Genomic DNA, 26,227 nt, shown 5'->3' on the forward strand with positions numbered 1-26,227 from the left:
ATTTCATGGTCATGCTGTTTCAACAGTTCAGGTTCTTTTTACTTGGTGATGCTTATTCTGTGAATCCAAATGCTTGAGCTTAAAATTTGATTTCCTAAATTTCTTATCCTGAAAGTGTTGAAAGTTAGAACAAGCTAGCTATAATACAGAGTAAGAACTGTCTTGCTTACATGATTACTTTTCATCTAACACAGAGATTATAAGGAATTAGATCAGATAAATGATTATACTATCTGTGGAATGAGAAAACACAGGGTAGATAATATTTGTTCCTGAAAACAGCTTTTACCCGCTCTTTTTCTCATGATCTGTTTTAATGTTAAGAAAGTATCACCCCTGAGAAACCCTGAATAATGTTGGGTTGCAATGTAGAAATCTGCTGTAGAACACCGTAAATATCAGTGTATTTTAGCAAAAGGTCTTCTTGTTACTAATTACCCTCCTTCCCTGTATCTATCTGAAGAAAGACAGAACTTTGGGGTTTTTCTCCTTGCCTTCAGCTCTTGGGGTGATGGGGGAATCCAGGCACTCGCAAGAGGCCAAGTCGCATGTTGCTTCAGGAACGAAGAAAGCTAAAAGTACAATAATCAGATCTGTGTCTCTTATAAGTGAGTTTAGTTCACATGGAATGACTTTGGTCAGAAGTTTAGGGTCAGTATACCCACGGATTTGCTAAACTTGGCCATTGTTCCCTTCAAGGTTCCCACCAGATTTGCAATGAAAACCTTCAGGACAAGACGCTGGATGATATTTTGCCTGTCAAGTAGTTCTGTTGAAATAAAGAGAAATATTGAAATATGAAGGGCTGAAAATGAGCAAATGTGGTGGATAGAGAATACATCAAAAATGACCTGTGTGGGACTAATTCAGTGAGCCAAAGTAGAGTTTCCTCGTACCTTGCAGGTTTGAATTCAATGTGGTGCTTTGTAAACAATAAATCAATGCAAGTTGTTTCTGTGAGTGCATAAAAGGTGTGAGGACTGTAATTTATTTTATAATAAATACTTTTGCTGAGCAAACAGTGAATGTAGCTATTAGAGACTTTCTCAAATAAGTGATTTTAGACTGCTGAGTGCCAGCTACTGATGTGGTAGTTGAGCTTTTAAAATGAAAAGACTGAATTCCTTTTGAAGATTCTTCTGAATGCTGTTGACACTTGTGCTAGGAAAGAATATAGAGTAATTTAATTCATTACTTTACTTAAAGATAACGTTTATGGTTGCAACATTAACCTCCATTGGTGTGCAGACTGCTAGGCTGGAGATGTTTTGCTTGAATTTTTTTGGAGATGTTGCATCCTTTTATTAGGTGCGCGGAGACAGATTGTGTGTGGAAAAGCTAGGTAGAAAAAAATGTATGAGGGAAAGGGGAGTTCAGGATCAGTCAGCTGGTGTGTCTGGATACAAGGACAAAGGGACAATTTTGCCCTTGGCTACAGTTTGACACTTCTACTGGATTCAGTCAGAATTATCTGTGCGTGCTGAAGGGCAGAAATGTCATTTTTATGGCGTTCTATATCCTTGGTCGCCTTTTTTTTTGTAATTGGCTGCGTATACCAGTGCTGTAATAGAGCTCTTAAATCCTGACCCCAGCCGAAATGGCATACAAATACTGGTATTAATACTTCTGTCCATTTTAAATACAGGATTGTCCTGAGTCCTTCCACCTCATTTTTCAGGCACCGTCCTGTGTTTCAGCCTGTTTTACTGGCAGCCACGCACCTTTCTGCTGGCCCAGGGTGCTCCCCTGCTTTGCTGCTCTTGGTCCCATCTCCCCTTGGGCCCTTGGCCTTCGACATCCCTCCGAGGTTCCTTCTCTTGCTCTGCTGCATTCATCTGTTTCCCTACCCTTGGCTCCCTTTGCTTGTCTCTGTGACCTTTAAAGGTGGCTGAGGGTGCTTTGATGGGTCCAGACCCCTGCACATTTCTGCCCCTTCCCGCTCATCTCTTCTGCATCAGAGTCATCTTCTTTTCTCCAAAAAAGAAGTTCCCTTGGCTGAACTGAAAAACAACCCTCTGCTCCCAAAGCAGGGCGCTCTTCCTCTCCCAGTCCGAGGGTTTTGTGCTTCCAAGTCCTTTGCTTTTCTCAGGTTCTGCAGTTTTTCAGACCTTTGGCTGATACCTGGAACCCCCTCTTTGGGAGGAAAAGCAGGGATTTTATTGTTCTCCAAACCCTACAGAGAAGCAAGTGGAAACTGGATTTGCTTAAGCTGTAGCCAGTGTGTTGGGATGGGACATTCCCAGCTCTGATCTGGGAGACATGTGACATAATCCAGACATCATTTACTGGCTCCATAAAACCTGAGGCATTCACACATAAATTCAGCCTGAATGCATAAGCTTATATAAAGTGGATCCTTAAACTATCCTGGCTAAAAATATTTTTAAAATGCTGGGAAATGTTTTTATGTGTGTGTGTGCATTAGGATGCTCTCTTCCCTCTTATCTCTGTTACAGATACATAATGGGGTCATTTGCATGGTCTTAGGGACATCTTTTCAATGTGAAATACTGTCATTTCCCTAAGTGGGTTAACAAGTATTTTGGGGCTGGAGTCTAAAACAAAAGATGTTTCACAACTACGGAAGCTAAAGAGATCAAAAGTGTTATTGTAGGCTTATGTTAGCCTGTCCAGGTTAGTCTTCTGGCTACTCCCTGCACACTTTGAATCCTTATTTGCCCAAGGAGTGACTGTTCAATTCAGTAACTAATGTCTATTATTTATTATTAATTCCAAACATCGTGTACATGATTTCTTTCCAATGTAAGAGCACATTAGCTTCTCCTGCACAAAAAAACACATGTTAATCTGTTTTCCATTATTGTCCAAAAGATTTTTTCAAAAAGCAATTCATGTTGCCCCGACAACATTAAAGGCTGTAATTAAAAATAATTTTCCATTAATTTATATACATACACATTTACTTATTATGATCTTTTACGGTATTTCCCTAAGTGTGCACGCAGAAACCTAAAATGCTGTTGAAGAGTAAGTCAATATTCAGTGTAATGATCCAATCTCGAGTGTGCCAGTACCCTGATGTACTTCAATTAACCGTCCTTCCCAGCAAACACCTGCATAGAAAAATGGATCTTCCGTGGGATCAGCAGAAAAACAAACCCTGACTTTTCTGCATCGGCAGAGGAAGGGAATTCTAGTATTTCACAGCTTTTACTGATAATGATCTGCTACAGATTAAAAACAAAAAACAGACATTATGGTGTTGGCAGATTGCAAAAGGACTTGCTGGTTAAAGCTGCTGTTCATAGGAGATGAGGATAGTGTTTATTGCTTCCATATGGTCCAGAGATATAAGACAGGCAGAATGTCTGGGGAGAAGTAATATGTCTTATTATATTGATAGAGAACATACTTTTAGGTCTGTAGGCCCTTTTCCTGGTACCTTTCACAGGTGAGAGCATGAGTGTCCCATGGGCATATTTGCCCATGATTCAGCATGATGATAAAAAAAGATTGCTTAAGGATTGGATCCATTTGTGTGAGCAAAGTCTTAGAAATGCTGCGTTTTTTAAAGGGTCAGGGCTGGTAGCTGCCACCTAACACACGTATGGGAAGGATCTCTTTTTCCTTGACTATTTGTATAGTTTTCAACCCTTTGACTTTCCTGTTCGGCTTTGTAAAGTGCATTAAGAGCCTGAGTCTAAATTTAGAGCTTCATAAATTTGTGTCAAAAAACTCTTTTCTACATAATGTAAAATTCAATTTCTTGGTCTCTGACCTCATGATATGGGGTTTTTTTTTTTAGCCAAATTTAGAACCAAACTTCTAGGCACACTGAAACAGAAGAGTAACAGGCTACTTCTGTGTACGCGTATACAAGTAGTTGACTGACGAACTGTAATATTTGACTTCTCCATAATTATCACTTGTGAAGCACCTTTACATGTAGGAAAGATGACACTGCCCTTCTGCAGAAGGCTGCGGAGTAAGGTCTTCAAAGATCTAATGAATATGCTCAGATATCAATAGGCTTATTTCATTGCAAGAAGGGGACTGGCAAAGGAATTGGAGACCTGCAAACCAGTCCACAGAGCTGAAACCCAAGAGGATTTCACCGGTCAAAAGATCAGCTGATCAGTCTGTGTCCTTTAAAAAAAATATTGGAAATTGGTATTGTTTGTATGAATGTTGCAATTGTACTGTGCATGAACTCATATAGCAGGCATTCTTCATGTGATAACAGTACTTCTGCTCTCTTGTTCTCCCAGGGCTGATGAAATCGAGATGATCATGACAGACCTTGAAAGAGCAAATCAGGTATGATTTTAAGAGAGTCCCTCATAAAATTCTAAGTGTGACTTCGATTTTTTTTTTTTCCTTCTCTTTTGGATTTCGTGACAGTTCTTTTGTATGCACTTAGCAGTTGTAACTGTGTAGAATAAGAAAATACGCAAATTTAGAGAAAAATACAGCTCTTTAGGGATACTCTGTAAGGATTTTATGCACAGTAGAGTAGTGCTTGCCATATATTTACCTTCTAATAATTTAAACTTAAGTTTCTCACTGTAGTTATTCTTGGGTTTATGTTTCTAAATCCATCATGTTGGCCCCTATTTGGACATGTAGGTAACTGGTTTACCCAAAGTAAAGGGCCTCTGCCCTGCAGCACTGGCAGGGCTGCCAGCAGCCTGGCTTAGGGAGGCCTGACCTTCAGCTGCAGCTCCAGCTTTTGTGGCCTTCTCTGACCTTTTCTTTTTCCTTCCTTTTCTGATATGTTTTATTGGCGTATTAATTTTTAGCAAGGGTTGGATCAGACTGTGCCATGCAGGAGAACAAAGAAATTATGATTTGTTCCTGCAGATGCTAATTTGGCAGACTGTGAAATATTTCTCCCGCGTTCCCTCAGTGCACACACTCCTGAGAAAGTGGCACGATCATATGGAACTTTTTAGAATTAAAAAAAAAAAAAAAGGTTTCAAAAAAACCAAGCCCAACATTCAAGCAAAGTGCCAGTCTGTACTTGGAGTGACTGCTTGAGGTGATGAAGGAGATGTGTGTGGCCATGCAGGATTCACAGGTGATACATGCAATGGGTGATCGTTTCACAGAAGGAAACCTCAACTGGGCATTTGCTTATCAGTGAGTTTCATTAATCCCTCTGTCAGGTAAGATCAGAGATTACCGATCTTAAGTCTCTCAGGTTATGGTTTTATAATCCAGTTGAAGCTTACCTAAGAGCAGCTCGCTTCCAGGAAGACTGGTTGCATCCCCTTCCCCGCCACGCGGTCCTGCTGCACACCTCGTGCTGCCAGTGGTGGTGGTGAAGCCGCACCATGAGCCAGACCAGGGCACTGATCCTGTTGAAAACAAACCCCCCTCCACCTCCTGGTTTGTTTTGTCTTTTTCCTTTTGCTAGAACCACTTTCAGCCCCCACGCTCCCCTGGTGCAGCTGACAAGTATAGCAAGTATATTGTCCTTTACGTTAGTTCTTTATAAATGGGAAAATTATTAATGAAGCAGAAGGGAGATTTGTAAGTTGTTGGGTTGATTATTTAGTCAGTAAAAGAAAATCGGGGTTTGCACAGTGGGTTTTTAGTTCTGTCAAAGAACTTTTGTAGACAGCATTAAATATTTATGAAAGTGCTAGTAATTATTTGAAAATCTGTAGACCTTTTAGAAATGATGTAGGTGTTAAAGATGTTTCGGTTGAATTATTTTGTAAGTTTTTGCAAAGGCAGTACGTTTTGCAAAGTTGCAGCAATGATTTACCCAGTAGGTTTTTTCTTTTCTCAGAGTAGAAGGGTGGTTGTAGTTAAAGAACAGGTATTTCTGATTCCTTATTGCCATACCAAAATGGAATGTGTCTATTTATACAGGAATACTAAAGATATTTTCCTATCTAACTGGAAGAAGGGGGGGGGTGTTACTTCATTGGTCGGTTGGTTGGTTTTTTTAATTAGTTAACATTTTTAACTGCTTATGTGCATAACCCTTAGTTTGGTTGTAATTCAGCACACTCTGGATCTGTATGTAAACATCAGTGTGCAATTCCTCTGAGCTGTTGTAAAGCCAGAGCCTTTCCCCATTGCCCCCTCCTCTGCTTCCCCCTCCTGGCTGCTCTGGTCCTGTCCCCTCCCTAGCAGAAGCTTTTGCAATTGGGGGACCCTTCATTGAGTCCATTAGGCTCAGTAACTCCAGAAAAGCCTGAATTTGGGGTGAAGGGGTCAGGTTTGTTTTCTGTGGGTTTAGCAAATTGAGGCAGTTCAACAAAACATTGGAGAAGCAGCAGCACCGAGATGAGGGACGCGAGGGGAGCGCGTGGCCTTGGTGGAGACAGGGAAGGGAAAGTTCACTGGTGGAGGAGCAGGAGCAGCGGGCTGCCGAAGTAGCTCAGCTGATTTGCTGAAACATGCCCCTAGTCCTTGTCTTGTGTGGTGCTTTACCTTTATAAAACACTTCTATAAATTATAACTAAGTAATCTTTGTAGCAGCAATTCCTGTGTTTTACCTCTTTATAGTTGAAAAAAAAATTGGAAGAAATTAAATCCATTGCACAGGCCAGAAAGTGAGTTTGCATCAGGCTGAAGTGTTAAAATTGCAGAAACAAGTACTTAACATAATTATGTATTTAATAGTTAAATTAACATTTCCTTTTACCATTTCAGTAAGTACTTATTCCCCATTATGAAGGCTACCTTTAAAGAGTAGTGCTCAGCATGACTCCTACTTTGAGGATAGACTGCCTTGCTGATTTTGATGTGATGTTTTGCTGCTCTGGAATTGACACTGACCGAAACGACTGGGATTCGGAGCAGAAATTTACAGAACAGCAAAATGTTTTCTTTGAAAATGTGAAAAAATACTTTGCTGTAAATTTTTAAATATCTGACATTTCTTGAAAATCCCTTTCTCGGTTACTGCCCTTTTTAAATCCAGAGCTGGCATATCTGCACTTCCCTTGCTTTATGTAAGGACACCTCTCTGACTCTTGAGGAGCGGGGTGCCGCTTCCCTCTCCAGTTCTGCAGTAACAAGAGGGTGGATGTACTCATTGACGTTGATCCGGGTGTCCATATTCTGTGTGATGAAAGCCATGGGGACAGAGTTGATGTTGTAATTCCCACCCTCGCGTCCTGTTGGGTGAAGCATGGACCATTCCTAGTCTTCAGACTCCATCACCTCTCTTCTCCCACTGCTTTTTCCTCGAATTATTTCATGCAGGAGCGTTCTGGGCTTGTTTGTGTGCTATCGTTCCCAGAAGAAATTACTAGCTCATAGAAATAATTACCCCTAAATACCAGTGAGCTTTGCAATTTTCTGCTTAGAAAGAAAAAGGGGTAGTGACTGCAAAGCTCAGTTTCTCTCCGTTGTGTCATTAACTCAAGGTATAAACTGAATTTTGCTCCAAACCTTAACCCTAACCAATGGGAGAAATAAATGCCTCACTTGAGCGGAGCAAGCTGGGGCGGAGGGGTTTGGAGGCGGGTGCTGGAGGTAGCGATGTGGTGGCAGCAGGGCTGCTGGGATGACAGCCCTTTCTCAGCTGCTAATCCAGGCACTCAGTGCGGTTAATCCAAGAGCTTGAGTGGGGTTTTGCAGCAGGGCTAGTCTCATTCAGACTGACAAAACTCAGAGTAATCTAAGTACACCAGTTTACACCCTCTGTTAGGGTGAGGCAGGACCTGGCTGGGAGGTAGGTGTCGGTGGTGGCCTGCAGAGTAACCCTTCCACTTTAAAGTCTTGAGAGGTATAAACCAGTACAAAAAGGAAAAGAACAGTACATTAAAATGGCTGGTCTACCTACGCCTGCCTCAAGAGGAGCCATTAGCTCCATGACGTGTAGCTTTAGCAGGGGTGTAAAGTCTGAAGCCAATAGCCCCCGCTTGCTTTAGCAGTAAGAGGCGACTGCATCATCTGCAAGACAGCAGAAGAGCAGTGGGCAGCGGGGGTCTGTTATCCCTCTCTGTTTTTCTCCTCATCCCTGAGGTTGTATGACTTGTATGGCTTGGGTAAGTAAAGGGCTGAGGTCAAAATATAACTAAATGCAATAGGAATTGCTTATTTTCACTTTACTAACCTGCCAGCTCGATAACAAAAATAAGCCGAGAGTTCACCCTCGCATTTCCATGAAGATTTAATAATCCTGTAGTTTGGGGAAGGGACTCATTTTATTAAGATTTCATTTTGCACAGTAAATCACTGCATATTTTCTGATACGCTACGAAGTATAATAATAAATAATTAAAACTAAACTACCCTTACTTGTCAAAATAAATGATTTATCATAGTTTGGGATATAGCATCTTTGAATTTTTTATTGTTTGATTCCCAGAATATTACAATTTCCAATCAGTGAAGTTAATGAAGCTCTAGTGTACTTTTCCGCATTTGCAACAGTTACAGTTGCGTGAATGTATATTTTACACAAATATTTATGGTTAGCACTTTTCTGTACCATTTCAAGTTTACACCTTTCTTACAAGTGTTTATGGGAGTAAGTCACAAATCCTTGGGATGACAAATTTATTCAAATGAATTATCCTTCTGTTTCTATACTTCATCTAGCAACCTGGAATCACCCAGTTGTGCATGAGAAAAACTGAGGTTTCCATTGAAAAGAATAATTCCTATGTTGTGAAAACAGAAATACTTGGGAGTAAGTTTTAAAAAGAGAGAGAGAGAGAGGGGCTCATTTTAAGGTTTTACTAGTGAGTCTAAGTTTGTGGTTTCATGTCATTGAGGTATCCAGATCTGTTTACTGGCTTTATACATTCAGTTTACTATTTTTTTTTTTTTTAACAAAGTCTAATGGGCTTTGTAATTTGGGCTTCCTGAAAAAAAAAAAAAAAAGTGCTTTTTCACTTTTAAAAGAAAAAGAGAACTTCCGTTAGGGTTGGTTGATCCTGGGTTATTGTATTTTAATCTTGAGGAGGAGGAAATAGATTTGAAAAACACTCAGATATAGGTATCCTTAGATTTTGGGAGTAGTAACAGAAAGAGAACATAAGACAAGGGGTTTTTTGGTGGACTATACTGTGAAAGCTATAGATAAAGAATTTTTTTTTCTGCGGTGTCTATGCCATGTTATCCCTTTGGAAAAGCAAAATGTTTCCATTGGTTTTCTTTACATCTTCACAGTGCTGATTGTGCTTCCAGATTTCTACTTCTTATTTTTTCTGGGGAAAGTCAGTCAACTATAGAAATTTCTGTTACCAATAAAAGAAGAACAACTGTTCTTTCTAAAATACATAACCATTTACTAAAGATTCTAGACTGGATCGGTACCATTTATTCCACAGAAATGTGGTGTTAGAGATTTTAAGATCTGTAGAGGGAGGGTTAGTAAGTTTAAGCATTTTTTGGAACCAAACTACCACTAAAATACATAGAACAGTGTCTGCTATAGAAGTAGAAATAAAACCTCACCAGGGCATTTTAGCAGAAATGCTGTTCTCAAATCATTTTTTTATTTCATTGAATATGGTACCTTCCTATCGCTAACAAATCACATTGGAAAATGGTTTGAAGATATATTCCCACTAAGTGAGATTGCTATAAAATATGTATGTTTTTGAGCAGCCGATGGAATCAAGTCTCCTCTTTCACTTAGCAACACAAATGCAAGACAACGTAGGTAGTGCAAGTGCTGCGCAGGAGGGTTTTGCTCTGACCCAGCAGTGGTAACAAAACCAGTGACAAGGCAGTCCTTGCTTTTATGTTTCCACAAAGAAAGGTATTCATCTTGCCATGGGTCCTTCGTCTGCACCCAGGCTAACACAGATACTGCCAGGGTATTTGCTTTTTATTTCTGACTCCCTTTGCAATGAACGAGATCCTCTGCTATCGTGGTGTGCCATAGCCCCACTGAATTCGGCATAGTTATGCCATTTTATAGCAGATGAGGTCATTCCCTTAATCCTGTGATTTCACTATCTGTAAAATGGGAATAATAACATTTACTTTATAAAGTGCACTGAGATCCTTGCATGGAGAAGTGCTGTATAAAGGCAAAATATGGTTAATATTATTTTCATACAAACACAGCAGTTTCCTGTAAATGCTTGGCTTTCAATTGGGAATACGTTTATCTGGCAGCCTTTCAGAGCGCAAAGGAAAGTGCAATAGCCTGAAGACAAGAATGAAGACAACCCAACCTCTTCTGTTTGTTGGAGGTTTTTTTTTTTTCTTTTTTTCATGTAATTCTCCATTGCTGGAAAAAATAGGTGCCAGAGCCCTGAAGAGTCTTTCATGTCACAGATTTTTCTGATAACCTTGCTGCTGTTCTGTGAAAGCTAGGGTCGTTTAAAGGTTTTAGAATAAATTTTTATATCTCAAAAGTCAGAATATTAAAGCACATTGAACCAGTGTGCTTTAATTGATCTCGTACTCTGAGAAACATAGCGTTTGCGGCAGCTCGCACGTAAGAATGTCAGCTTCAAGCGCTTAAAACCAAGTATGGTGATTACTGCCATAACCGGGCTCATTAACTTCAGGAGAATTACTTGTGATAATATACACTCCTAGTCCATAGGAAGATTTTGCCGCGTATAGCACTGAATTTAGCATGTAATAAGGAAATATAGTTTGCCTGGTGGAACTTTAAAGGAAAGGTTATACTTTTTTGCTTGTAAGTGTCTCATTTTGCTATTCACACCACTGGTCTTTGATCAAATTAACATTTTACTGTAAGTAGAAGAGTACTCAGTTCATGCTGTTCATTATCTTGTCAGGAAACAATGAGAATAATTTAAACTGGATATATTGTGTAAGGCTTTTTTTTTTTTTTTTTTTTAATTGGAAAGCACAAGGCAGCATTACCGTCATGACCTACTGGCTCCACTATGAACAGTACAATATTTACATGCTATATTAATAAGAATGAAAGTATTTTGAAATGTTTTGTTACCAGAGAGGTAGCTCTATGCTAGAAAAACAGCAGTAAGGAAATTAGGAGCAATTGTATGACTGAGCTATCCAGAAAAACAGCATTTTTTGACAATGCTGGATTTGCATGATCTCTATCAAGGCCAATAGTGTTGACTGTCACTGGTCATCATGGTTTTTCTAGGCTGCGCATGGTAGATTTGTAAGTAAGAAACCAAGAGTTTTAGCACTGACTGATGAAAAGCGACTGTACTATGGCACACATATTTCTTAGCTGAAGTGGGATAGTTTCACACAAAGAGAAGGTTGCGTGAACTTCCCAGTGGCTCCAAGTTGTGCAAGATTGCTAGGTTTTAGCCATTTTCCATACTGGGCGTCTGTCTCTGGCTGCACTCTCTTTTCTTATTTCAGGAAAAATTGTTCAACCATTTCTAAGAACAAGATTAGGAAAAAAAAAAATCCACTTTTCCCCACATGTTAAGAGTTGTTCTTGCTGTTTTGGTGAGGAGCCTGCTGTGCCCATATTTAAGAGAAGGGGCTTGGCATTTGATGAGGGAGGGTTTGCCTTTTTCTCAGGGTTGTATCTTCTGTTGCTTCAAGTAGCAAAAGAAAAAAAGCCCCAAGTTTGGCCAGCCTATAAGTGTCTTAAAAAAACCCGAGTTCACACAAACTCAACAGAATCTGGTTTGAATTTGTCGGCTTTGATGTCTGTGCCTGTCCCAAGCACGCTGCAGTCTATCGCTGCGCCAGCTGGGTGAACATTAACCAGCCAGGTTTTTCTTCTCTTGGTTGTAATGTAAGGTTCAGTGCCACTTTGACGGGGAGCACTGGGAGGGGAGTTGCCCCTCCAGACTGCCCCTGCCGTGACGGGGAGACGGGCAACCTCGGCGTGAGAGCACGGAGAGCGAGAAGTGGAGAGGGGGTTCGTGGGGGGGAGGGAGGGAGGAGAAGGACCGGGACAGGGCTGCTGCGAGGACATTTGGAGAAGAAGCAGCAAGGAAAAGAGGAAGGAGGAAGTCGTGGGGGTAAGACAAATTCTGCAAGTTTGTGTGCATTCGTCAGGTTGTGCAAGGTACGAGCTTGCTTTTGCCTGCCTGAAGCTAAAGGCACTGTGAAGCTCAGAGAAGACAGAAATGGTGCTTCCAGTGGCCAGAATGAACTAGGAAGGGGACAAAGTGACAAGGAGAGAGGGGCAGGAGTCAGCGAGGCAAAACCAGAGGTTTTTTCAGGGGAGCAGCACCACAGCCGCTGTATGGGGTCTCGGGTGCAGGCGAGCAGGTGAGAAACAGCCAAACGCAGCCCGTGCCGTGCCATGCAGTTGTGGTTGACACCACCATGCACCCAAATGGAAATATGCGGGGGGCTTGGGGAACCCATATAGCTCAAACTGGGGGTTTGTGCCAGTGCATTCATTAACGCTTCTGAAGCACTTAGATCCTTTGATGGTGGAAACCAGAGCACAGCCCATGAGGAAGCGATTAATCCTATCTGCAGAGGAAGGTGGGATTAGTTTGCAGTAAATAAGCCACAGAGGTCACACACGGAACAAGGAGGGCAAAGCAAAATATTCATTCACCGAGCAATATTCATCCCAAGAGTTGAATGAAGTAGGGGGTCTTGTTGGAAAAAAGCAGTAGTATGTTACTGTGCGGTTCCAGCCTGCCTCCCGAAGCCCTGCGCACAGGGGGTGGCCAAACATACCTGCGGCCTTGGGGTTGGCTTTTCAAAACTTTTAAGTGCTCAATTTTGAAACTACCATTCTTCTAACAGGTTTTTGTGTGTAATTTATAATTTATATTGCAACAGCACCCAAAAGTGCTTTCCAGACACTGAACACATCTATAATTCTGGCTCTAAAAAGCTTCCATTCTGGAAAAAAAAAGAGAATAATTGACCAGTATTTCCCAAACAGAACTGCCCAAAGTTTCTGTTGATGTATTTTTAACAATGCATAGTATGAAATCTTGTCTAATATTATTCACAGGATTACAACAGGTGTTCTGAATTGGCTGGGGAGGCTATGCAGAAAGGGCAGCTGACAGCTTACTGTATATGCAGATGTAACATCTATTAGAAATATCCTCTGTGGTTTGCTTGCATGCAAGCTGAATAGAATCTCAAAACAATGCTGCTGTGAATGGAAGCCATCAGCAGAATTGCTTAAGGCTGCAAAACCCATTACTTATACAGCAGTAGATGCAAGAGCGAGTGCCACAGTGTAGTAACTTGTCCTGCTTTGCTGGAGTTGTTTAGCAGTTATTAGATTGATATATGTACAGCCACATCTAATAAAGTGCGAGAAAATAATTTATCTCAATCTGTATTGTTAGCTCAGTTTTTTATCCTAATATTATCCAGCTGCATAAACAACATAAACTCTCTCTTTTTGTGCCTTTTTAATGCTGCTACCATTTTTTCATGCACAGAATAGGTTGTGTCCCATGCTCTGATTATTAGAGCCATCTTACTGTACATTTTACAATTACATTTTAATTACAGCTGTAGAACCTATGCAAAATCGTTTAATATAATGTTGTGAGCAAATAGCACAGATGATGCATTTAGTATTTGATTGCCGTGAGTTTACTGATTGATTAAACATGCAGACAGAGTCTCTGCTTTGACTAGTAAGTCAAAGACCATGCATACACACAGGGGTATAGGTTTTATATTTGCTATTTTAGATGACTTAGGTTTTCAAAAGGATTAGCTGAAAAAGCAGGGAGTCTGGCACACAGAAATGTGGCAGTTTTGGTGGCTTAAAAATGAATTTATTGTTCAGTAAAGGAAGGGACCCATCAGTGTAGAAGTTGGTCAAGAAAAGTTTTGACCTTGATTGGTGGCAGTTCATGGGTTTGGAAGAGTTGGTGGTAGGTCTTGGAAGTGGAGATATAGAAAATTATTGTAGCTGTTTTCTGCTGAAAGTACAGCATGATTTGCATGGGGTAGCCCAGGTGAAAATCAGTCATTTCTCAAGGAGGTAAGCAATGTGGCTTTATAAAAATAAACCAGATTTTTACAAAAAGGAGAGAAGAAAGTCTGACCAAGAGGAGTATATACTGTAAAAACAACGGGGTTTTGTTCCACTTTCTTAACAGAAGTTTATAAACAGTTATGGAAAGGACTTTGCTGCTCTTTATTGCCTGAAGTTACTGATCCATCTGTCTCTACCCAAACTCTTGTACAGACAATCTTGCCTCATAATTCTGCCTTTCTCCTTTCTGCTATTATTCAATATTTGTATGAGAATTTTGTCTGGTAGCCAAGTCACAGGCTTATCAGATATTGCGTAAATCCTCAGCAGTTGGTAACTGATCTGCGCAAAATTGTCAGTTTAGGGTTAAATATTGTTGAATAAATAGACCTGCTGAAAGAACAGAATCTAACAATTCATGTTTTGGGAAATAATTACTGAAGAAAGACAGCCCACAACATTGTATGTGTTTTAGAGAGAATGGTCAGAATATCTTTTAATTCAGCGTTTACCCGTGAGAATTATTCCCATGAGGAACCTTGCAATAAAATCTGCTTGGTCTATGAGAATAGAAAGAAATTGAATAAAAAGACTCCATTTCCACTTGTATTTATTCAGTCTGGGAAATTCAGTGGGCCGCAGCATTAGTATCAGCAGGGGATTCCTTGCTCCTAGCGTTAAATTACTGTCATAATCGCTCAATTATTTCTTCCTTGTACTGTTTAAAATAAAAATCCATCACATTCTATGTTTTTTTTCTAACATTTATTAGGTTGAGTGTTTAGGAAAATCAATTATATTCAGTCAGGCATGAATTGATGAATGTTCTTGTAATAATTGTCAGTTGTTAAACTGAATGTACTTTCTCTTTTCACCCCTTTTCATTTCCTTCAGAGGGCAGAGGTGGCTCAGAGAGAGGCAGAGACCTTAAGGGAGCAGCTCTCGTCAGCTAACAAATCTCTCCAACTTGCTACGCAGATCCAGAAGGCACCTGATGTGGTGAGAGAAAATATTTACTGACTCTTACAGGTTTCTGACATTCCTGCAGCACGCAGCACAGCTCTTTCAATTTATGCTCGCAGCTATAAAAATACCTGTTTGGAGTAATATTTTAACTGCAATGGAATTGTGTTCCTTTGGGATTGTGGTTTGGTTAAGCTTCTGAGGGGTTGGTGGCTGCAGAAGACCACGGGAAGGACAGAGGTCGCTCTGCTCCGTGGTGACTGGTACGGTGATCCATAGCTCTCCACAGCTGCCGGTCCAGGCGGATAGCAGCAACTCTCAGAAATTATTTCGTGTTGGTAAGAGCATCAGCAGAGGAAAAATAAAGGCAGCAATGCGGTATAACAAAGAGTGCCTTGGTGGGCCATTAGAACATGCCTGCCTGGAGGGCACAGCAGAGGCATGGAGCTTCAGACCGAGGGGACCAACTTTGGCCAGAGCTGGTTGCATTAGTGGGGACCTGCTGCCTGCCCATTTCGAGGCCTTGTTACTCTTAGTGTATGGGCTGTCAGAGGAACTAGAAATAAATTCAGTATCATTCCAGTTTTCACTGAATATATCTAAACGGAGAATTACACCTATAAATCCAATAAAAGAAGCTTAGAAAATTGAGAAGATATCCTGTACTCCTAAAGGTTTGGCTGCTTGTTGCCTTCTCTGTGTGTTTCTAAATAAAGCAAACACCGCTGTTTAGGGAGGTTGGTAGCGCTGACTCTGCTGATCGGACCTTGCAGGCACAGAGTGCTATTACAGGACTCCAGCTGGATCCTGGGTTAACAGGTATCACAGATGAGCAGACAGATTATTTTGATTTTTGTTTGTCAAAGGAGTCTTTAAATAGGAGTATTTAAATGTAAATATGCAATTAAGTGAAATTTAGTCTACTTCTAAGCAGCAGATTTAACAGACAAAAGAAATCATGCTCCTTATATTGCTTTTTTCTTGCAAGCCATATACATGCTTGACACTGATACTGAAGAAACACATGGTTGCCTTTAAAATACATTTGCAGAGAATGAGTAACAAACCATAAGTCCTCCAGATCTGTTCGGTCGCCTATTAATACAACCCAGTATTTTCTCAGAGAAGTCAAAAGATAGACAAGCAGGCTGCAAAACAAAAAATAAAAAAATAACAAGCCTGAATATCACTTTTAACTCTGAATTACCTGCCTCTTCCTATCTCATGTCCTAGTCTTATCATTATTTTAACATTAGGTCTTTCTTGTATTTAATAGTACTTCTGCACTTCATTTATATTTAATATGACAACTACTGCAGGATGAAAATGATCATTATCTATCTTATTTCAGACTCTACGTTCTAGTCTCAATAGGCACAAGCAGCAGATGATTATACAACTTGTGATGTTCCATGCAAGCAAATTAGAGGTTTTTTCAAGTTAAAAGTATAATTCACTGTAATAGGAGAGCGTTGTTAACTGCTGTTCGTACATGTAGCTTTCTGTGAGATACAATGGTATGTAGTCACTGAGAATCAAGCTAAGTGTTTAGAAGGTATGGAAAAGGTATTTTGTTGTGCCTGTATTTTCCAGAAAAGAGGTTATGGAGTATATTTCAATCTGCTGCAATGTCATCTTGAATTGTAAGGAAGGTGCTTGGGTGACAGCACCGGTGGGTTGAATTTTCAGCTCTTTCGCTGTAGGGTCTTTGGTATAATGCTTGCGATCATTGTCTCTCTCTTGGTAAATGGATTCTTTCCTACTTCACTGGTGTTTTCTGAGGAACAGCCATTAACCTTTGTTTTAGGCTTTTTAATGGAACAGTATTCATCGTTGGGCTGCCTCGTGCTCCCCAGATCTGCACAAGGATTTCCTTATGCTCTTCATGGAAGAGAGGTTCTGAGCTCTCCGATGTGTTATAGCTATTGATCTCTTAACACAAAAGGAGACAAAAGAGATGGTACAATTAGTCTGTATTATCTTTCCTGAATAGATCTACCTTCTTAACTTCTCTGTCCTCTCTTATTGCTTGTCCTACTGGAAGATTGGTCTGTTGGGGCAGTTTCAGACTTGAGGACAGATTTTGCAGCCGTGGGAAACTGGAAGAAGAAAGATCCTGATTTAGGAGAGGGAATTTCTGAAAGTGGAGAGCAAAGGGAGAAATGGCCTTGTCTTACAGCTGTCACGTCTGTCTTCATCCCCATGGAGGAGAGGCTTTAGCTGCTAGCAGTAATGTTAACAGGGAACAATTTTCATGCAAGGAGCAAGTTCATTGGAAGCAGCAGTTTGGGGCAATTTTTGACAATTTTGCCTGAGACGTGCAGTATGCATATGAAGAGCCAAAGGCACATGACTCTGCCGTTCCTGATTAAGAAATTCTGCTCCATTACTTCAGAATATTTTATCTGATTAGTATTTTGTAAGCACAGATTTTCATAGTTGTCAAAGCATTTGGACTATTAATAATAAATAGATTTAAATAGAATCATTTGGCTTTCACGGCTGCATCTTTCCAGTGCACTTATGAAACAGGGAAATCTATTCTCTCCATTATCCCTATTTTACCAAAGAGCTGTCCTGGGGAGTAGAAAGGTTCATCTTCCAGATTCACGCAGTCAATTACGGAAGTCCCAGATTCAGAAATTGTTTCTGTCTCTCATGCCACCCGATGCCATGCTTGGTCCTTACCTAACTGCCCTGAATTCAAGCTTGTTGCCTTTTTTTATTTATGTGGTCTAATACTTTTTTTTTCACATTAGGAGCAGGCCATCGAGGTGCTAACACGGTCCAGCTTGGAAGTAGAACTGGCTGCGAAGGAGCGGGAAATCGCCCAGCTCGTAGAAGATGTCCAGAGACTCCAGGGCAGCCTCACCAAGCTGCGGGAGAACTCCAGCAGCCAAATCTCACAGCTGGAGCAGCAGCTGACCGCCAAGAACAGCACACTTAAAGTAAGGCTCGGTGCTGTGCTCAGCAGCTTTCGAAGGATATAACTGACATACCAATATTGGGTTTTACTGATGTAAGTTTTCTGTGGTTCTGAGAGGCACCGTAAAATCCATTGACTTCTTCAGGATGATGTTGAATTCTAGTTTCTGTGACATTTTATTCTAAGTGATCGCAGTTTTGTGAAATTGAATTCACCTAATTCTCATTGTTTTGAAATTTGTTTTTGCAGAACATGGCTACCTTTAGAACTAAAACCACCAACAAAACCCAAGATATATTTCCCATGGATATGTAGTGAAATAGCTGAACTGAAAAGGCACCAAAAATCCTTCTTAGATTTTAAAACTTTTCATTCCCATTCCAGTGATTGCTGTTGCAGATTTGCCAGGAATGTTTATTGTGCTATGGTCTATCTTTGAATTTACCTGCTACCCCCTCCAGTTCTCTCCACTGGAAAAGGAAAGTGTATCATTTAGAGCATAAAAACAAGTAAAATCAAGACACAGAGAGAAGGCTTTTTAGCCTTAATAACCGTTTAATTGTTTTTTTAACTGCATATTTGCTGCACAGTAATTCCCATTTATAATTAGCAGTCCAGTCCTACACTCATTTGCATACCAGTAGCACTGCACTAAAACCAGAAGAAACATCTAACAATTTTGTGAGTGACCCTTTTACCCTTTGCTTCAGCAGCTTTACTTTCTTTGTGCGCTAGCCCACACGGTTGTGATCTATCAGTAAGCATGAGAAATGTTTCCTGACATGTGTTATGAATCAGTTTCCTGTAACTCCTGTCTCTTTCGTTGTTCTACCATCTATGAGCTTCAGAGTGTAAACAAGATAAATTTATCTATTCCATTAAAGACTTCATAGTTTTGCAGGTTTCATAGTCTGAGAGTTTTTTGAAAGCAGGAGGCCGATAGTACCCACTTAGCTCTGACTGTGGTGTGGGTAGCTTTCCTCTATCAGAATGATTTAATGTTCAATTGAAACTCTTACAAATTGTTCTAATTCTGACATTTTTTAGTGGATACTAGTTTTGCTCTGGTATAGCGTAATTTATGTGGAGAAATGTCTGTTAGGGATGAAAATTGAAGTGTTGTATTCAGTATGCTTTCTGCATGTTTTAAGACAGCCTTGCAGAATTTTTATGAAAATTCAGTAAAGCAAAGGAAACCCATGAGGTTCGTATATTGACAGTATCGGTCTCTGCCCATCTGTCACCGTGGGGACACCACTCTTAATGAGGGAGGAAGGAGCTGGCCTGGCTTTGAGGGACACATTTTGCTGGCTACATCCATGTTACAGGTTTTTCTTTATTTTTTCATAAAGCCTGGTAGAAAATATCTTGAGTCCTTGCACTTGACAGATTTTCTTGGAATAAAGCATGTTCCTGGTGAGGTCAGTATTAGTTTAGCCATTAACTTCAAAGGGAATAGGATCATAGAAATGACAGAGCAAGTCTTTGATTTTCATTTCAGTAATCTCCTTCCATTTTCTCATAGGCTTGCCTGGCTAATGCTCCGTATTTAGGTTCCTGTTGATAGTGTCTGATGCAGTGACTCTATTGATAAAGTTTTAGTCATTTCAACCCTCTTTAACCTTATTTGTTGCACTATAAAAATATTTCAAAATACATACTTTTACCCCAAAGTGCTGGGAAAACCTGTGTCTGAGATCTGTTGTACAAAGAACCAAGTCTCAGTGGTGATGTGTTGATCTCGTGTTTGATTATAGAGGAATTGCTTCTGAAATAACTGAGATTGTAAGGGTTGCCTCCACAAAAAATGAATCACAGTTTCACAAATTAAAGCAATGTTCTCAGATCATATCTTGGGGGAATTCTTTAATACTCTATGACTTAATGAAACAATACAGGAATACTTCCAAAATTATTGCTTCTTTATCTTCATCTGATCTAATAATCAAAACATGTCCTCTAGTAACAAGACTTTTCTAACTATAATTATATTAACCCTTTGTTGCTGGGAGTTAGAGCTTCCCTGCTACCCAGTTAAAATACAACAGTGCTAGTTAGCAGAGAGATACATCAAATAACCTGGGTTAATGAAATATGGGCTTTTTAGTTTACCACTCTAAACTATGACATTAGTCTAAGGGGTTTTTTTTAGATGTTTTAAGCCCCTTAATACAGCCCATGCTTAACATGGGTTCATTCATACAACAAATGCAAGACGATTCCTTAACATGGAATATTTGCAAATTTAGTGTGCAGGAATGCCACCAGTCAGTTCCCTCTGTCCTCTGCCTCCCTGCATTTTTGTGTGTTGGAGGATATTAGAATATATTTTGTCTGAATTAACCAGGTTGATATTTAGTGCAAGATATTAGTTCCTCCAGATTGTCTCACAGCTTGAACCTTTGTTATACCATGTTCTGTGCATTTTCCAGGGTTCTTTGAGACAATTACCATATTAATACATTTTAAAACAGTCACTGACTGGGAAGATGCCAAGTGACTAAATGGTCTGCTTATATACAGGCATTGCATTCTCAGTTGTTAGTTTATATTGTTTAGTAAAGTATACATTTAGGTGCAGCTTTTCCATAGCAACAATCTCTGTACTAGGTACTTGGGAATGATGGATGTATGTGTGTTTTATACAATTCAAATTAAAATACTGCTGGTTGCCATACTGCTGTAACAGCATACAAGTACCTGAGAGTCCAAAACAGCTTCATTCTGTCAACATCTTTTTTTTCTTTTTTTTTTTTCCCTGTATTCTGTACTTAAAATTTCCAGAAATACTTTCAAGGTATAGCATATCCCTATACAGAATTACATTTAATATAGATTGCATTAAAATGGGAATCATTAGCTTTTCTGTATTTTATATCCATTTCTACAAAAGGCTTTTTTCTTAGCATATCCTTGCGTAAGTAACTAATATATTAATCCAGGATATCGTTTGTTTTACACTTATTCCAGTACTTTTTATACTGAGGATAGTGTAAATAGCCAGTTATCCCTAGTGTGAAAGCTAATCTGCTGTAGACTCAAAGATCTTACGAGTCACAGAGTTAAGGAAGAGGTGAATTGTAGTCTGTCTTTGCTTTAAGCTGTAGAGCAGCAAAAAGCAGAAGCAGCCGGCAGAGTGACATGGCCAAGGAGAGCTGAAAGATGTTGCATGATGTTCGGCAGGGTCCTCTCATTGCCTGCATTGAGTTTTAAAGCTGTCAGTCATGATGCTGAGTCTCTTCCCCAGTACCAAGCGGTCTCTGGCTCACTGGCTTCATTTAAAGTTCCCTCTCCAGTCTTACTGAGCCTGATCTGGTGCATTAAAAAGTCTAGCTGGATTCCTTGTTGAAGAAACTCGGTTTTGCTCAGTGTTGAGCTGCAGCTTGGAAAGCTGCTTCACCTTGTGGCATGTTGTAGCTGGCCCTCCTTAAACCTTGGAGAACTGAAGTGACATCTTGGGCCCTGGGATTACATAGTACATGTGTATAACGAGATTTCAACACACATTGGAGGTTATCAAAACCTCAAACGTCTTTTAATATTTGTAGGATTTTCCTAGTCACATCAATGAGGACTTTCCTCGTTACATCAGTATAGGGTTTTTTAGCAGGGCCAAAACACCTGTAGCACTGTGTCTGCTATAGAAAGCAAAGCTGGTACTCCCTATAATTCCAGTTAGTAACTGGAATTTGATAAGGCAGGGCATGTCAGAAGAAATGACTAAAACTTGCCTTGTATTTATTCCAGGTGAAAAAAAAATTTAGCTGAAATAGACATGTTTTTTTTTCTTTTTAACACAGTCCTAATGACTGCTCAAGTTACTGATGGCTGAGGATGCTAGAACACCAGACCTTTTAAGAGGCTGCTTGTTTCATCAGTGTCCCATAGAGTGCAAATTCCACACTTAACAACAGTTTCTGCTTTCCTGCAACAGCCGGTGGTGGTGATCCTTTAAGAGTTGCTTGTTGAGCAGCTGCCAGAGCAGGGGCTCATGTATTACTGCCAGGAGATGCTTCTTGTCAGCAGTGACTAAGGATTGTGGATTATGGTATCAAAAAGCAGAAAGAGGAATTTAACAGGGCTGTGTATTGATAACACGGATGTCCACTTTGTCACTGCTTTTTAATATATACACTAAAGGCAAGGCAGAAATCTCAGCAATGTGTGAGCTGGAAAGGGCACGACAGGAAATCCTTTAAAAGATGGCAAAATAGCTGGAAGTCCAACAAAGCCCCATCGTGCTGCTGTTGCCATCTGAAGAAGCCTCATTTAAATTATTAAGATGGCTCAGATGATGGACTCACTTATCTGTGGGCGCTGTATTACACAGTGTTTAGGTTTGCTGCTTGTACCCATTGGATAGCTTTGAGATGGGTGATACCTATACACTGGCTTACTCGGGAGGACAGCATGGGTGAGAGGTTCCCACATCTAATTGTTCGTCTGTCCCAGCCCTGCTGTTCACACACCCGTAACTCTGCTGGTGCAGAACTTCATGGGGCTGCACTTTAAACGGGTTTGCTAAAATTACCCAAGTTCAAAGAAGCCCTTCCCTGCCTTCCTCCTGCGTTCAACGAGCAGCCCAGGAGTGGGTGTAGGATCTTTTTGAATTCACTTCTCCACTGAAGGCAGCCTCTCCTGGACATAAAGCCCTATTTTTCTTTTTCGTGTCATATATTCCTTTCCTTTTCAAAGTCGATGCTCTGTCTTTGAGGGTGGTACGTCCTTGTGTTATTTCTGTTTCCTGTGACCTTTGGGATTCTGTGCCAATTTTAACACCAAAAATTAAGTGAAGCAGAGCTAGCCTGAACTTATCCATGGAAGTTGCAGGCCAGTAAGTTCTTTCTTTGCTTAGATCAGGTGTGCCTGTACTAAGCAAAGAAATTATTAGTGAGAAATTCATGTGGCTTCTGCAACCAACGTAACGGCATCAATTATGTATCACTATGTTTTAGGCCTCCTGAAGCATTTATCCTGTAGTGATGAGCACTGTTGTTGGGAGCAGGGGCTCTTGGGTAAGGTCCAAATGTGTGGCATTGCGTTATGGATTGTGTTAGGAGGTTTGTTTCAACGTTTGTGGCATCCTCACACCAAAGAGAAGCCATTGAGACTGCCCCAGGTCAGGCAGACCTGAGCGAAAAGACCTGCTGAGTTGGTCTCAATGCTTCATCTCTGGTGTGTAATCATATTAGTTATTGCAATAAGTAATGCTTATAAAACAACTTGGTACAGCTGTTTTGTTTGGGCATGAGGCATTGTAGAAGTCTTACAAGCCTAAAGCGTTCCAGTCAACAACAACAACTTCAGTCCTTTTTTCATGTAGATAAGGTTATCAAGAACTGTCGTATTAAGAACACAGTATGTGCCAAAGCATCCCGCTTATTTACTCGATTTATCAGTTTCGTAAAAATTTCAGTTGCCCCATTTTTAATACCTTCTGCCCCGATCTCTTTATTGAACATGTCAGTGATATTGCAAACAGCCAAATTGGGACCTACTGAATTCTGTAATGCTTGGCACTCTGTAAACAAAGGAAGAGTGAGGTATAATTGTGTTTACGTTGAATTGGTTATAGTTTGTTTTCTAATATATGTAAATTAGGTATGAGTCATTAACCCTCACTTGTGCGCTGCTGTATATATGGAATAATTTAAAGATGATTTTGAAAGCCTGCAGAAAAAAATCGAAATAATTAAATCCATGTTCTTTCTTTTAAAGCAACTGGAAGAAAAACTGAAAGGACAGGCTGATTATGAAGAGGTTAAGAAAGAATTAAAGTAAGTATTAAATGCTTACATAATTTTTTCACAAACTCTAGTTTAACAATGCTTGTTAAATGAAGCCGCAAATCTGTGTTCTTGGAACAATAAAGAATTCAGTCAAAACCACAGAGACGGAGAAATTGGGAATATTGGCAGAAATTGCGTCTAGAACCAGTGCAACTGCTGTATCTGAGAGTACTCCTTTTTGTTGCAGCAGAGTATTGTAATGGCAAATAATTCAAGTGTCCATGAAGAAAAGGTGCTAAAACTATCATCCACCAAGGGTAAAAAGTTTGAAAATCTGTGGTATTTTAGGTGGACCACTCTTTAAAAATCCCCAGCCAACAGCTGAATGTAATGTGGACCAAGAATTGAATGCAGGGCCTTTGACCATAATACCTTTTCTGTGATTTTGCCAGCCAGTGTTCAGCACTTACCATTTTAATGCTGAGCTTGTTTCACTGTATATTTTTGCTAATATATTGTGGTTTTAAACTAAAGCCACAAACAGCCTCTTCCTATTTCAAGGGATTTTTTTTAAGATACTTAAAAGAGCCTCATTTTAAACTATAACAAGATAAGCTGTCAGGTTCAGAAGAGAAGTTTTTTGACTGGAAATATGTTTAGTGTCAAGGTTTAAATAACTGCAAGAAACTCCATCTCTCCTTTCATCATTCTGGCATTTTTGTGTGTATTTTAAGAAGACTGAAAAAATGTTACCTTGTTTAATGAGGTCTTTCAGATGAGGCTGGTAATCACGTGCTTTTGTTTACACATCCCTTGAGAATATGGAAAGCAGGTTTGGTTTTGCAAGCCCAATGACTGCCCAGCCCCTGGTGCTATTATATTCAAGCCACACTGGCTGCGGTTCTGGTTCACTGCCAGCTGCAGCACACCCTGATGTAGGTATATAGTTTCAGTCAAGTGAAATGAGTTGACCATTTCTTTGGTCATTATAGCTGGATATTAACTGGTCTCAAAAAAGGGTCATCATTTTAGTGATACGGGTAAATACGTCCGTGTTCTCTCCTGAGTTAAGGAAACTCGGCTACAGATTTCAGCTGGTTTATGCCCTCATATGTAAAGTCGTGAATAGGAGTTAGGCCACAACCTTCCAATTTGGTAATTTGAGTTACTAAATGTGAATGTGCCAAAACACCAAATGAGTTTTAAATCCTACCTGGTTTAATACCTTTATTTTAGATACAAAACTCATTTAGATCCCTGTATTCCTGGTGGTAATGCCTTTTTTTTTTTTTTTTTTTTTTTTTACAACACCGACTTATATGAGGGGAGGGATGGGAAGGCAGATAAGAGGTCCAGGAGAAGCCATGACATAGGAGTATTCATATGGTGCTTCTGCATGTTCCTGTTATTTCGAGATGAGCCTGCAGTGAAATAGATGGGAGAATCTCCTGGAAGTGGCCTTTGTTGGGTGCGAGTAATTAACTCTGTTTTCCTGGCTGTTACAGCATTTATATCGCCTAATTTGTGGGTAACATTTTTTTTCTGGGCAGGCTGACTTTGGAGGAACAGCCAGCTAGCTTGTAGGTGGCCTGGGGTCCACGCACCATCCTGCTGGATGGTGTGGGGGGTTAAGACCCTCTGTGAGAGCTCTGAAGATGTTTGCAATGCTGCATCGTCACAGCAGCTCATTCACGCCACCCTCTCTGCTCCCATCTGGTGCAAAAGATGTGCCAAAATCTAAATGTACATCACCTGATAGTGACAGTCTGATCTGAAGTGAAACTCTGAAAAGTCTATTGCTGTAAATCTGGTATCCCTTAGACTGAATCCTACTGTGCCTGCCTTTGTGCCCTGAAACACTGACAAAAATGAGCTGCTTATAACGCACATATGCACCAAGAAAAGTGATATCTTGTCAGTAAGGAAGAAAGAGCATAAACTTCTCAGTTGTTTTGGCACTGATGTACTTTCCTTAATCCTCTCAAGGATGCCTTAGAGGCATTCTAGGCTGAGGGATCTCAATATCAGCCAACTTCTAACCTTGGAGGAACTTAACTGGGTCCACGTCAAGATCTGGGATGGGAGCTTTCCTTGCTTTCTGTATTGGCTTTTGTGCCAAATGGCTTCTAAACCTATTTTTAAGATCTGAGAGCTCTGTGTGTCCTTTCAGTTCCCTCTCGAGTAATACGACAGTGCTAACCCTCCTGCCTTTGCAGTCGGGATCATACGAACAGAAAGTCGAGCTGTCCCAATGCACGCTTTGCTTTAGAGCAAGATCTTTCAAGTAGTCTTAGATGTGCAGATTCAAGTCACAAGATCATTGCTTTAAAAAGCAGATAACTGATCTTGAGCAGCAGATTGAGTTGAGATCTCATGGGCAAAGATATTCCTGGAATCCAAAGGGGAAACATTTTGCTTTCTTCATATTCCTGAGGAAAATGTCTCTTTTGTGACACATTTGGAGAGTCATTTTTGATAAGTTTAACTTTTACATTTTTTGAAAAAATGAACCTGCTGTAGTGAATATTCCTCCACGGGCAATTTGAGATACCATCAACTTGGTTTTTAGTATATTTTGGGTTCTAAGTGTATAGGAAATTACCTGTGAAATTGCCAGAGGGCTATTTCAGGTAGCAAAGAATCCACTTTAAGTAGGCAGGGGTCAGTAAGTTTCCAGCTGAGTTTTAAATACACATGCCTGCTCCAAGCTCACTGAAAAATGCAGCTGCTGCAAGGTTCAGGATCCTTTTTGAAGGTCCCAGCTGGCAGCAGATGCTCGGCACCAAAGTG

At 40.2% G+C, this 26,227-nt stretch overlaps 1 protein-coding gene across 10 annotated transcripts in view; it reads left to right on the top strand.

Annotated features, from left to right (window-relative positions):
- The window catches only part of CUX1 (cut like homeobox 1), a 280,862-nt gene that overhangs the window by 175,260 nt on the left and 79,375 nt on the right, over nt 1-26,227 (top strand). For all 10 annotated transcript variants that reach the window (XM_087751495.1, XM_087751486.1, XM_087751487.1 and 7 more), the window contains exons 9-12: nt 4,230-4,278; nt 14,714-14,818; nt 17,542-17,730; nt 23,427-23,485. In XM_087751495.1, the coding sequence (XP_087607621.1) occupies nt 4,230-4,278; nt 14,714-14,818; nt 17,542-17,730; nt 23,427-23,485 (402 nt within the window). The remainder of the gene's footprint in view (nt 1-4,229; nt 4,279-14,713; nt 14,819-17,541; nt 17,731-23,426; nt 23,486-26,227) is intronic.

This window comes from Nipponia nippon, unplaced genomic scaffold (genome assembly GCF_047370975.1).
Source record: "Nipponia nippon isolate SJK-2023a ecotype South Korea unplaced genomic scaffold, ASM4737097v1 scaffold_15, whole genome shotgun sequence".
In the NCBI taxonomy this organism is placed as follows: Eukaryota; Metazoa; Chordata; class Aves; order Pelecaniformes; family Threskiornithidae; genus Nipponia; species Nipponia nippon.